This window comes from Dendronephthya gigantea, unplaced genomic scaffold (assembly GCF_004324835.1).
Source record: "Dendronephthya gigantea isolate DGI-Jeju-01 unplaced genomic scaffold, DenGig_1.0 000018F, whole genome shotgun sequence".
NCBI classification, from domain to species: domain Eukaryota; kingdom Metazoa; phylum Cnidaria; class Anthozoa; order Malacalcyonacea; family Nephtheidae; genus Dendronephthya; species Dendronephthya gigantea.
In genome coordinates this window covers 1,517,514-1,530,377 of record NW_021163028.1, presented here as the reverse complement: position 1 = coordinate 1,530,377, position 12,864 = coordinate 1,517,514, and the positions used below count along the sequence as shown (strand labels likewise).

General features: G+C 35.2%; 1 protein-coding gene across 1 annotated transcript; it reads left to right on the top strand.

The window, feature by feature from the left end:
* Positions 1–6,455: 6,455 nt before the first annotated feature.
* On the top strand, positions 6,456–12,836 carry LOC114520899 (protein cueball-like). The gene is made up of 9 exons (XM_028541244.1): positions 6,456–6,634; positions 7,445–7,530; positions 8,425–8,811; positions 9,407–9,703; positions 10,222–10,326; positions 10,629–10,730; positions 11,059–11,172; positions 12,122–12,195; positions 12,516–12,836. The coding sequence occupies exons 2-9, from the start codon at positions 7,458–7,460 to the stop codon at positions 12,711–12,713; spliced, it is 1,350 nt and encodes a 449-aa protein (XP_028397045.1). The 5' UTR covers positions 6,456–6,634; positions 7,445–7,457; the 3' UTR covers positions 12,714–12,836.
* Positions 12,837–12,864: the final 28 nt, after the last annotated feature.

Here is a 12,864-nt window from a genome sequence, read left to right as displayed (position 1 = left end):
GTACGTTAATGAGACAACTTAACGGTCGCGGTCAGATTAATCACAGATATTTTTTCAAATTTCTATTCCACAGACTCTGTTCGGATTTTTATACCATTTTTATAAGCAAACAAAAATGAAAGTTTCACAACACATTTCGTGGTAAAATTCACAAAAACTATACACACTATGATTAATAGCTACATTTAAGAATATAAAATATATATCGGCCTGCTCCGATCTAGGCACCGATATCCAATCATGCGAACAGCTGTTTTCAAATGTAGAAACAATAACACTTGCGTGGACGGTAATTTCCCATCAAGATGTAAATTAAAGGTTTTCTACCTATTTCGAGTTTACATCGATGAAGAAAATTTAGTGCACGGGCATGGAAACATGCATAACCCTTTAACAGTCGTACGGCGATAAATATTTACATTATATGTACATGCATGAAATGAAATTGTTTTTCACTTGTAGCTGGGTATTAAAGCTCATGCAAATACGTCTTATAAAGCATTTCATTCTGCCAAAATTGCCGGCGTGAAATCTTGCGATCGTTGTAATGCCTCATAATTTTCTTTAATTAATTTACACTTATTACAGGGTTATAATTAAAGCCCGGTGAATTGGCATATTTTTCCCAAGGGAGCTTGACATGTGGCTATTAGGGCATTTCGCAATTGGCAATTAATACATATACTGAATTTTGAGTTTCGATTTTTAGATATATAAGAAACTAGAAAACTATATACGATGTTTTCAGCGATGGCGTTGAATCGGTTGAAACCATGGATTTTGTTGCAAATTAAGACATCATCAAAACCTCAAAAAACTGCACGTTTATAATTTATAGCGGTTGTACACGGCTGAAAATAGTCATGCAACTATTACAATAATATCAAACCAAGCTATTCTACACTAAAATCTTTAAATTAAGCATTCCAATTCAATTTTAAAAAATGTTGTAGGCACTAAACACTGAAAATAAGTAATATGATTTTAGTTTAATCAAACGCTGTAAAGTTTTGGGACGCCAGTGGCACTAATTTCAAAGTAAAAAATCCAAAACTAGAATAAGGCTAATCTATAGTAAAAACATAGCGAAATAGAGAAAATGCTCAAAACTTCAATTGGCATATTCGGCCAATAATTATAATATACTCGTGAATTTCGACATTGCTGTCATGCTTATATATATATCATTATACGCACGTCATTTCATATAGGGATATATATTATCATATAATAAAGGTTGTCACCTGGAAATAATATAAATACCCGTAAATATCGATCACGTGATCGAGGGTACTGAAACATGAAAAAATTGAACAAAAAAGGTTTAATAGTCACATGATTGATATTTATATATATTTAATTTGTATATATATTGACATGGACAACCTTTTTGCGCTCTTCTCTATATGTTTTGAGCATGCATGCATATCGTTTAAAAATATAACACTCCTAAAAAATCAGTGCATGTTCGTGCATGAATCATGTATTATAGATTATATGACGCTAAACCGATAATATTGCTGCTTTTTGTGTGGTCCCTTGTTTTTATACTTTAATATTCTACGCATTATTTTTATCCGTATTGAATTTGCGGCATTGGAAATAATCTTTTGATCGGATCGCCCAGCGGCCCATGCACTCATTTAATCTGACTACTTTTGCTTTTATTAACACAAAGATTGTTTGTCAAAACTGTTTTTCATAGATAATAATTTCATATAAAGAGCTTTCAATTTACCTTAATTTACACAGCAATATTAAAAGCTGTAGGGAACTTCTCAATTTAAGGTATAGTTGTAAGCATGCAAATCATGCACACTCTCATATAACAGTCATGCAAAAAGCGTGTGTGAAAAAAGATGCGTGCAGTGTATAATTCAGTGATAGGTATATTCACATGCATCAGGCCTGTTTCAGACGTCGAAATTTTCATGTGCCGAACCCGATGTTATTGAGCTAAAGTTTGTTGAAGTTCATTTCCATTTGATTCGGCACATATGATTCGGAACAAAAAATACGAAAACTTCGACTATATTGCATAAACATTACGTCACGTTGGGTATAGTTTTGATTAAAGTCGAATTTATACCTGTTATAATGGCAAGCTTATAAATTATATAATAGCGTTTTGCATGGCCATAGCTATATACTGCTAGATTAAGGCTATACGTTTTTCGCTCTAATACTTGCAGTAGCATGGATATATCACTGCTATTAAAATGAATACTTTTTAAATATTTTGTAATTTCGGACATTGGAAAATATTCGGAAAGTTGCATGACACACGCCGAGAGAAGAAACGAGAGACTTCGAGAACTTAAAATAGTGTGTCAAAGTCAAAATAGTGTGTCAAAGTTAAAATAGTGTGTCAAGAAGTAGTTATCAAATGAAATTTCGATAAAATTTGTGTTACTTTGAAGGCTTGCATCATAAAGCATATATCTAATTAAAAATTTAACATACAGTTTAAGACTAAAGAATATTTACATAATAACATGAACAATTTAAGATGAAGAGTATTTAAAGAATATGTGTCTTATTTATGTAGGAATAATATATGCAATGTATATATTATATTAATGACATGCATGGGCTTCTTCCCCAGCATAACCGTTATTCTCATCAAGCTCGTTTTTTAAATAAATTTTACGATCAATGAACGTTTTAAAAAATCTTTGTTTGAGGGCTGTCAGCAGTCTTTGTTTAAGGAAATTTGTATATAGCTGCCCTACTTGAAGGCAGAAGATCCTTGAAGGAGCTTGAAGAAGCCCGGGGGCTTTTAAAGAACCTTAAACTCTGGGCAAATATTTATCCATAAATGATTTAGAAAATGCACAGTCAAATACACAAAATCTAAAATTTATCAATCAAATTAAATAAGAATGAAAATGCCCCATTTTCTTGGCAATTCGCATAAAGACCACAGCGAAAAAAAAATTATTTTTTCATTAGGCTAAAATAAAATTGGCAAGTTTCTAACAAAATTTTACTCAAGTGTATGCCTATATATAGCCGTGTATATTTAGTAAATGCATATTTAATTTATATAATAACTTTAAGAATTCAAGTAATTTCATTGGTTGAGAGACATGATTTCTAAGAAGACAGATGTACGGAATGACATCAAAGATATTTTTGATGAATTAGATCAGTTATCTCTTCTTTTATTTTATCTCTTCTTTTATTATATAAAATTATCACAAATGACTTAGCAAATGTGGTATAACAACTGCCTAAAATAGACAAAACACTTCTCGACGTTTCGACCTGAGGGCCTTCGTCATAGTATGAAAATAAATTGGGGAGAATACATGTTTTGTATGGAGGCAAAACACGTGATAAAAATAGGCCAATAGAAAACAAAAAATCAAAACAAATTGGAATACATTACATTGCCAAAGAGGCGCCTGATTGTAGAGTCTTTCATTTATGCCAGAGGGATGGAGAGTGCCAAGGCTGTGGATGAGTCGCATTTCTGATCGTTTACGGCTATCGTTAGTACCGGAAATAGGACAGAGGGCTCTAATCAGGCGTCTCTTATAGGCAATGTAATGTATTCCAATTTGTTTTGATTTTTCTACTGGCCCATTTTTATCATGTGTTTTGCCCCCATACAAAACATGTATTCTCCCAATTTATTTTCATACTTACTCTCCTGACGAAGGCCCTCAGGTCGAAATGTCGAGAAGTGTTTTGACTATTTTAGGCAGTTGTGATACTGCATTTGATTCTAAGTTGTTTAAAGACGCTGCCACGCGGCTCCCTGGTCATATTGGAACTTATCACAGGTGACGTCATACCGTGTAGATAACTGAACAGACAACGGTTCAATGTTATCTATTTCTTAAAAATATAGCAAACACAAAACTACATCATCTCTTGTAAACAGAGTCGTAGCTAGATGTGGTGGATGTGTTTTTCATAATTGATGTATTGATGTTTATACACGTAAGAATAATCGCGTTAAAAGAATTTAAACGCGTTTAAGACGGGTTTAAGTATGCATATATATGCATAAGCTTCTATAGCTACGGGGCCATGGTGGTAGGATGAAAATAATTTAGAGGAGAGTATAAATAATGTCACCATGTATAGTTTCGTATAGGCTATCTACCCATGAACAAAAATAATCACGGAGAGAGCTCATCAACGAGGAAAGGTTAACTATGACAAATGACGCACTTACCTTGTAGTCTCGATCAGTTTGTTTCAAATGACAGTTTAACACAGTTTATTGTCCTTTTTTCGGCAACGGGATTTATACCTTCCATTCATTAAAATCCGAACTTATTTTCATATGTAGTACATATGTTTTATTTTTCTGGAGGATTTCTACCTTATATTTCTGCGGTTTCCAATTGCATGTATACTTGGGACAGTATTAGTAGACGGTCGTTTATATACAACCGAGACTAAATGACGTTAATGCTGTTTTTAATGATGCTGCTTATGAAGCAATATCTTGGCACCAGCCAATCAGAGTGCACAATTACCGTACGGTTACCGTATTAGAATACGATTTTAGCCGATAAACGTGGGGAGTATGCATGCAGCTGTAACTTTCGGAGCTTGCGAGAAAAACATGCAACGATTTAAACGCGCCAGAGTATATTATTACATTTGTGTATTTATACCCGTTGTCAATTATTCCGATTATATGGCAATTAAACACCTCAGACATAAGGTGATAATGGGCTTGTTACAGTGCAAAGTCAACCGAATTAGCAACATGCATGAATCAAGTACGTATCGTCAAAACCACATGACATAACTCTAGCAGTTAATAGTACTAAAAAATATCGTTAATGTCGCTTGTGTTCCTATACGCGGCGATACGTTGATAGTATATCGTTTAACGGGTGGCTTTGCTCATTGCGCGTCATAATAAAGAATAACTGGAGATTCTTCAATCAGTCCAAAAAGTCTGGGACAAATGTCTAGGGCAAAGGTCTGGGACAAATGCTGGAAATGACACTGAATGTCGAATTCTTCTCAAACAACTGGCAAGTTCATTCGAAATTCATAATTATAGAAAAATTGGATTTAAACTAATACTTGAAATCTCTAATTTAAATTTAACACTTGGATTTAAACCAAAATCGAAAACATACACGATGTCGAGCTTATATAGATATAGAAGGTGTCGATATAGAGGGTGTCCTCAAAAAAGTCCCCCCCCTACTGAAATGAAGCTTTTGTTGGAATTTGAATACATGATCAACGCAGTGGTGTGTAAATAGCATAGTTATTAGGTTGAGGCATTCAAATAAAGCGTCTTGCTTTCAATTGGGTTTATCATAATTAAGGCAATCAAATTCTAACAAAGGCTTTATTTCAAGAGAGGGGGCATTTTTTTGGGACACCCTGTACAACGGTAGCTGTCTTCGAGGGTATTTCTATTTTATAAAGGTATACGTCCTATATCTTAAAAAATGTGTCCTCCTCTTTTTAGATAGAGAAACTGTCCCTTTTTCTGTTTTCGTACCCATCGCGCAGAGTAACTGATGTGGCGGGTATCTCGACCAATTTGCCTGTCAGGCTTTTAATACACTGGCGGTCAAAAAGAACTGCTCAAATGTTGCTATTATCGTAGGTAACAGAAATCGTGACAATTTATTTTTTATTGACACTAGCGGTCAAAAAGAACTGTTTAGATACAAATTCATAAAAAAGAAAGGAATATAGGAGAGAGCTTTGTAGGCATTTTGTATAATTCTCTTCTTGCAAACAATATTTGAATAAAGTAATGCAACCTGCCACACTTTCAAGAAATAGTCAAACAATGGTTTCAGGAAGAGGAGGTGACAGAAATGGATTGGCCTGCACAGTCAAAAGACTTAACCCTATTGAAAATCTGTGGGACACTGTCAATTAAGGGGATAGTGCAAGAAAGGAATTCATTCATAAAGCGTCCATTATTTATGCGTTGCTGTAAAGACTGTCCATAGGATGAATTTCTTTTGACCGCTTAAGATTACCACCTTAACAAAAAGTATGCCACGCCGGTGTAAGGCCGTCATCAATTATGAGGCCAAAAGACGGTCAACAAAATATTAAAATTTCATATAGCTTAGCATGTAATCTAGTCTATATTTACTCGTATATATATATTGTTAGAGGGACAGTTACGTTCATTTGCGAGCATTTCAACTTGTTTTGAGCAGTTATTTTTGACCGCCAGTGTATAAGTATAGAATTCATTCACATCACTTGTATATAAAATGGATTTGGATTCGATGGATTGTGGATGTCATATAAGGCAAAGCAGCTTGGAGCGTATTCTTAAGTTCTTTGTAATTTCTGTGGTGATTTCAGTTGACTATTTACAGTTGCTATATAGAATCCTAACGATTCTTGCACTCTACCCCTACCGGTGGCGTATGTTTTTTTCTCGTATTTCATTCAGCCGACGTACCTGCAAAATTTGAACGAGTCAAAATCTGATGAAAGGCCAGTACCTGTCACTTTGATATGAGATTGAAGAAAGAAAAACCTTTCAAAAGAAAACACGGCTATATTACATCGCTAACAAAATAAATGGAATACGCCGTTGGGTATACACCTCAATTAGATACACAGTGAATTGAATTAATCCCGGAAAATATCTATGAACAGGAGATTGTTAATTGTTATGGTGAGTCATGCACGTGAATTTGTTTATAAGCGTGAATATCAATGTTTAGCTCAAAATGAATAACGCTTTAGAAATATAAATAACATCGCGACTATGTTAAAACGAGAACGAAGTTGGAATTTTCATTTTTAAGAAATTTATTTACATCTGGTCTATTGCTATATCTATACCTAAAGCTAGACGTTACTTTAGAAACTAAGTACAATTAGGGATGCCATGAAAAATTTGACACCTACATGAAGCGTTCAATCGATTACAAGGTTATGTAAATACGTTCGTCGAAACCGTTACATAAAAAGGGTTATTGAAGATCGGGTTTTAGTATATATGAAGAAATTAACTGCAAAAATTATACTATAATCTCAAACCAATTGAATAATATTTATTATGAATATGTAAAACAAAAACAATAAAATACTAGGACAAAGGATATACTATGCCATTTCTATTGAAGAATTGTGAATTCTGAACTTTCTGTTCAGACGTAGTTTATTCAGGGCATTGGGATGCAGGTTTACCTCGGTTTACAATTGAACAATAATTTCAAAAAAGATAAATGAACGCGTGTTCAAAAGCTACGGTGCATATTTGGCCGAAAGACGATGACTTTATACGGTCGACATTTGTTAAACATATTGGGTTAACTTAAATTTCATTTGAAACAGAAATTTGGTAGATAACATTAATTTGCAAAACTTGTGAGCATAACAGCATTGTTTCAAGATTCGTCGAACTTTGGACAGTTTTAGTGTAATATGAATGAGACGCGTATAACCGTATTTGCTCATGCCATTGTTAACTTTACCACAGAATTCCTCTTAATATGTTAACTCCATCCCTTCTTCTGGCTATGACAATATGGATAAACCTCTGGCCTGATGTCGCCATGGCTCAAGGTATTTACAGTATGATTTAGGTACCTTTATACTCAGGGCCGTAGCTAGAAGCTCAATTGGGGGCGGATGTATATTGATATATTCGTCTTATGCCCCACTGATTTCTTTTGCACGCTATTGTTCCTACGGTAGATAAAAATGAATACATATATGAATATACACCCCCCCCCTATTAAGCGGTTAAGTACGGCCTAGTTTATACTACGTTTTACTACGTTCTAATGTTCGCAATGCTAGTAGTATATGTGGTGTCAAATATTGCAGGACGTATGCAACAGTTGAAAAAGGTTTAAAAACAAATATTTACATACATTTCAATATATACTTTTCACTTAGAAACATGCACCTATGCAGTACGTTCCTAAAATGTTTGCCTAATATATATTGTATATTATATATTATATTATATATATGTAAGGTGTGTGTTTTATATGTTCTTCTATACAAGTATAACCAACCGGGCAAGCAGAGTAGCTACAACTTAAAAGTAAAAATGATTGATAAGAGAACACTTTTTGAATTAGGAATGCATCTAAAGAGTATAGTAAACTGAGTTAGGCGGCGGAAAGACCATAATGCGTGTTTAAATAGCTACGTTTGACAATGACCTGGAAAAATAGTCAAAACACTTCCCTTAAATTTAGATTTGTTACCATTAATAGATAAATTTATTTGCTTTAAAATTGAAAAGCTTCGCGCCGCGTTGCCAAATCGTGTCCTGTCTGTGTGGGCCTTATAACGCAAGCATATTGAGTTTGTGGTAGATGATTACATTCGTATCTTTTCTTTGTGTTTGGGAAAGCAAGTCACTCATGTGCGATATAAGATACAAAATCAGGAAAGTAGTAAATATTTCCATATAGGTATCATATGACAAACTATATTTTCTTATAGTTTTCCAATATTTTCTTGTGGACAACAACAAACAAACAGCCTCCGTTCTGGACACGATAAAACTGCCAACATGCACGCATATAGATCTGAGACAAAACGTCACTCTTCGCGGCGGAATCAAATCGGGAAATTTTACCAAATTGGGCGAAGTCGCGGACATGCAGACGTGCATCGATGCTTGTTGTCAGGACTTGAAATGCGACGTAGCGTTTATGGCAGAGACGACTTGCTATAGTCTGAAATGTTTTACTGAGAGAGTGTGCGAGACTGTGCCTTCTAAGCCAAGGCGGACTAATAAAAGCGTTCAGATTTCACATATAGTACGAGGTGGAGGACGGGGTGATGATTTAGAAACCTTTAGCCAGCAACAAGGCATAGAAAAATATGGTAAGTCCATGATGCATTCGCTTGTCATTCAATTATCTAACCTTTGTTTTCAATATCACCATCGTTATGAGATCAACATCAGAAAACACGATAGTGTATCATTTATGTTCTTTCTTCGAACACCATGTATCAATAGAGACTATTAACAAAAAGGCCTACAAAAATATATGTAAAACCATGATGCGTTTTGTATTACAGTTCGTCTATCATCACTTTCTGCAATTAATCTCCATCGTTTTCAGCACCATCATGCATTATAATAATTAACATCAACATCCACAATGACACATTGCAGCAAATTACGTCAGAGCATTATTATTACCATGATCATTTAAATATCACCAAACATAATTTCACTGTTACTGAACAATATCAAAACTGTTATCATCATTACGCGATTACCACCACCCTATTACCACCAACAGACTTGCAGGTGTCGTAAATTGAACACAGCAGTCCAATTATTGCCTTAAAAATTATCTTTTAGGCAACAGTATTAATCACTACCGAATCATAATCTTCATATCTCACACTAAACCCTCACCCACAGTATATTTCACACACGTTAAACTAAGTACTGGTATCTCTTCCTCAGTTCCAAAAGACAAAACCAAAAGAATATGTACGCCAAGTAAGAGAGTGTACAACGCTTCACTACGGGGAGGTAAATATGCTGGCAATATGGCACCTTTAAACGTTTCAAACATTTACGAATGCATCGAAAGATGCTGCAATAGACCACAATGTGATCTGGTATACTGGAGAAACGGTAGATGCCACGCCGTCTCGTGCTATACGGATGAATTGTGCAAAAGCAGCAAGGCTGATAATGGGGAAGAAAATATTCTAGTTTACATCAATAAAAGAGCGCACAGAAGAGTGAAAGACAAAGGTTTGTACTTCATAGCATATTTCATATTTGTCATTGTTCCAACGTTACGATATTTACTATACAATACATTAGTGAAATTTCCATTAGATTTGGTGATGTGTACAAATGCACAACTAAAGAAAAAAATGGTTGGAGAGAAAAGGGGGAAATGATAAGATATGCTTGTGACTGGACAAAAAACCAAGGACATCGACAGACATTGTCATATTATTCTTGGTGGAACTAAACTTTGAGATCAATTTTCTAATAATTAATATCAATGATCAATTTTCCCACACACCCTGCTACCTGCTACGGTACATGTGATTTTTTGGCAATTTGCAAAAAGCCATGAATGCATGCTATACATTTCACGCAGGGATAATTTCATTCACGTTCACAGGTTTTCCTTTTTCGTCGTGGCTAATATTATGGATTTAAATACACAATAAGTGACAGCAAACCACAGAGAGATTTGTCTTTTAAATATCATTCTAGCTCTGTATCTTAAAAACGGGGATTGTACCTTTCTTTTTTAGGCGTGTGTACGAATCAATGCTCAAACGGTATCTGTATTAAAGATGATACGTGCGCATGTGACGTGGGATTTCGTGGAAAGCGATGCAATCTACCAGTTAAGAAAGGTATAGTATCAATTTTCATTTAATACACCAGTTTTAGTTTCAAATAAAGGCTAAGTCAATCAGAATGTTTCATTTTTTATACTTTATGAAAATAGTAAATACCGGACGTAGACAATATTAATGCATTCTAATTGCGCTACTAAATTGTAAACAAATTTTTCAACGAAATTCCTCGATGTTGGCGTATAATGTTATTAATTTCTTTTCGATTCGTTCAATGAAGAACTTGGTTAGGTAGAATATTAGTGGATTGTGCATTTGGCATTTGTGCTGCCTCTAGTTCACACATTTTTTATTTTTAGGCTTTTGTGGGCAGAAAGGGTGTGGAGATAACGGTCGTTGCCATACCAACGATACCTGTGTCTGTCGAAAAGGATATTTTGGTTATTTGTGTGAGAAGACATGTAAGTTGAAGATTTTTTGCTCTATTCCTATAATATACTGAATGCCACGAAAAAGCAGATGTGGGATTTGCTATGTCTGGTATAACAAAAAAATATTGAACATTTTAAGGATTGGTGAGTTTGAGTGAGGTAAGGCTGCTTAAACTACCTGGAATATCGATCTTACTGTCAATATAGGTTCCAGTACCTTACTCTGCGTTGCTTTCTATAATATAGTCCACTTCAAAATTGTTAGCTGTGCGGGTATAACAACGTCCATGCATGAGTAGTTGAATTTACCAACATTAAAGCAAAAAATTTCGACAGGATAATGTATTTTCATTTTTAGTACAATGTCATCCTAAATGCCAACATGGTGTGTGTCTAAACAACTCAACCAAGCACTACAAATGCAGATGTGACATTGGCTGGGAAGGAAAGCATTGCGACAAAGCAAATGGAGGTGGATGTTTAATACTAATAGATTGTTATATTTTATATACTAATAGATTGCCATTATCTTATTGATCCAGTATACCATGCACTACAGAAAGCCAGAGCTAGCATGCATTGATGCATACTTTCGAAATATTTTTCTCCGAACGTTTTGGCCTAGTTACGCTCCTCAAGGACCATTGAAATTGCAATTGATCCAATAATCTATTATTATACGCGAGAAAATTCGAGTATATGACAAAGTGCAACTACATACAGGAGATGGTCAAAAAAGTGGCCCACCACGAAATGTGGCACACCTGTATCATTTCACTAGAAATGAGGGTAGCGCAAATAAATTATGTATTTGCGCATTTTCTTTAGTCTTAGGAGCCAGCCGTGATAAAAATTGTGATTATAAAGTCCAGCTTAAGAGAATGAAGTGTATTTGAAGCACTTTTCATAACGTTTGGGAGAACGAGAAACGTGGGAGTTTGGGAGAACGAGAAATAATAGTAGGGCGAGTTTTTCCACGTTATTTTGAGTTGTCCCAAACTCCCACAAGTGTTTTTATAACTATATTTATTTTTTGTACAAATATTATAATTCGATTCAATCACAAATTCTCATTACATCGCTTCGCTTGTCAAGTTCGGCCCGTGTTTCTTTACAGTTATGGAAACACGTTTCTTGACCACCTTAATTCTTTACCTAAAATATGCGTTGAATAATACTCTAATACTTCCCAGCGATGACGAAAAAATTGTGACTCCTTTCAAAATAGGCGTTTTACATTTAATTCCCTCTAACCGGAGCGATTTCTGCAATACATCGACAAATTGAGTTGAAGATGTTTTATTCCGGGAATATACGCTAAGGCATGCTTTCCAAGAATAATTAGGACGCGTGTAACTGGAAAATTTGAGCTAGATCGAGGAAGATATTTTGAGACTGAATATCCTGAATATTCTGTTTAGATATTGTAGTGGCTTCTGAGGATGGAGACGAAGTTCTATTTACTAAATTAAAGGAGAAGGATAACGATTTTGGGGTGAGAATTTAACTCTAAGTGACGAACATATATCGCATAATTTATAGCTACAAAATGTAGTACAGTGTGGTAAGCATATGCTAATATATTCGGTCCGAAAATGGTAACAATTTGCGCGTAATACAATTTTTCTCATTTCACAACCGTTACGCAACTATTTACTCGTTTGCGCATGTCACCCGTGCCTCTAGCGGGCAGGAACATTGAGATGAATAGACCATTGGTTTGTTTCATTGGTTTATTCATCTCAATGGGCAGGAATAATAACAGGTGCCCAAGTTCCAAATTGCCGCAAGTTTGAAACGTTTCCTTCTTTCTAGCACCACGATGAAGGCCCTCGTGAATCCATCTCATCTATAGGTGTGGCCCTAGCATGCGCTCTCGCGGCCACAATCTTGGGGACTGCGGCTATCGTGTTTGTCACACGCCGGATCTTGAAGAGCAGATCTACTGTGAATTATGAACTTTTACGAGAGCCTTTAAGGCACGATTCCAAAAAACATCACCTCTCATCATAACCAATTGGATGCACTTAATTGGATTGGCATAGCTAGGTACATAATTATGTAGGACGGATCTATTATGTCTGTTTCCTGGCCAGTTTTGTAATTAGAAACATTCACTTAAAGCTGTTTTCCATTACGGCGAAGCGGCCTTTGAAAATCTGCT

Excerpts from the sequence above, each read along its gene's own strand:
- LOC114520899 (XM_028541244.1), top strand. The coding sequence starts at position 7,458 with ATGTTAACTCCATCCCTTCTTCTGGCTATGACAATATGGATAAACCTC. Across the intron at positions 7,531-8,424 it reads TGATGTCGCCATGGCTCAAG|TTTTCCAATATTTTCTTGTG; the intron begins GTATTTACAGTA and ends ATTTTCTTATAG. Across the intron at positions 9,704-10,221 it reads CAGAAGAGTGAAAGACAAAG|GCGTGTGTACGAATCAATGC; the intron begins GTTTGTACTTCA and ends TTTCTTTTTTAG.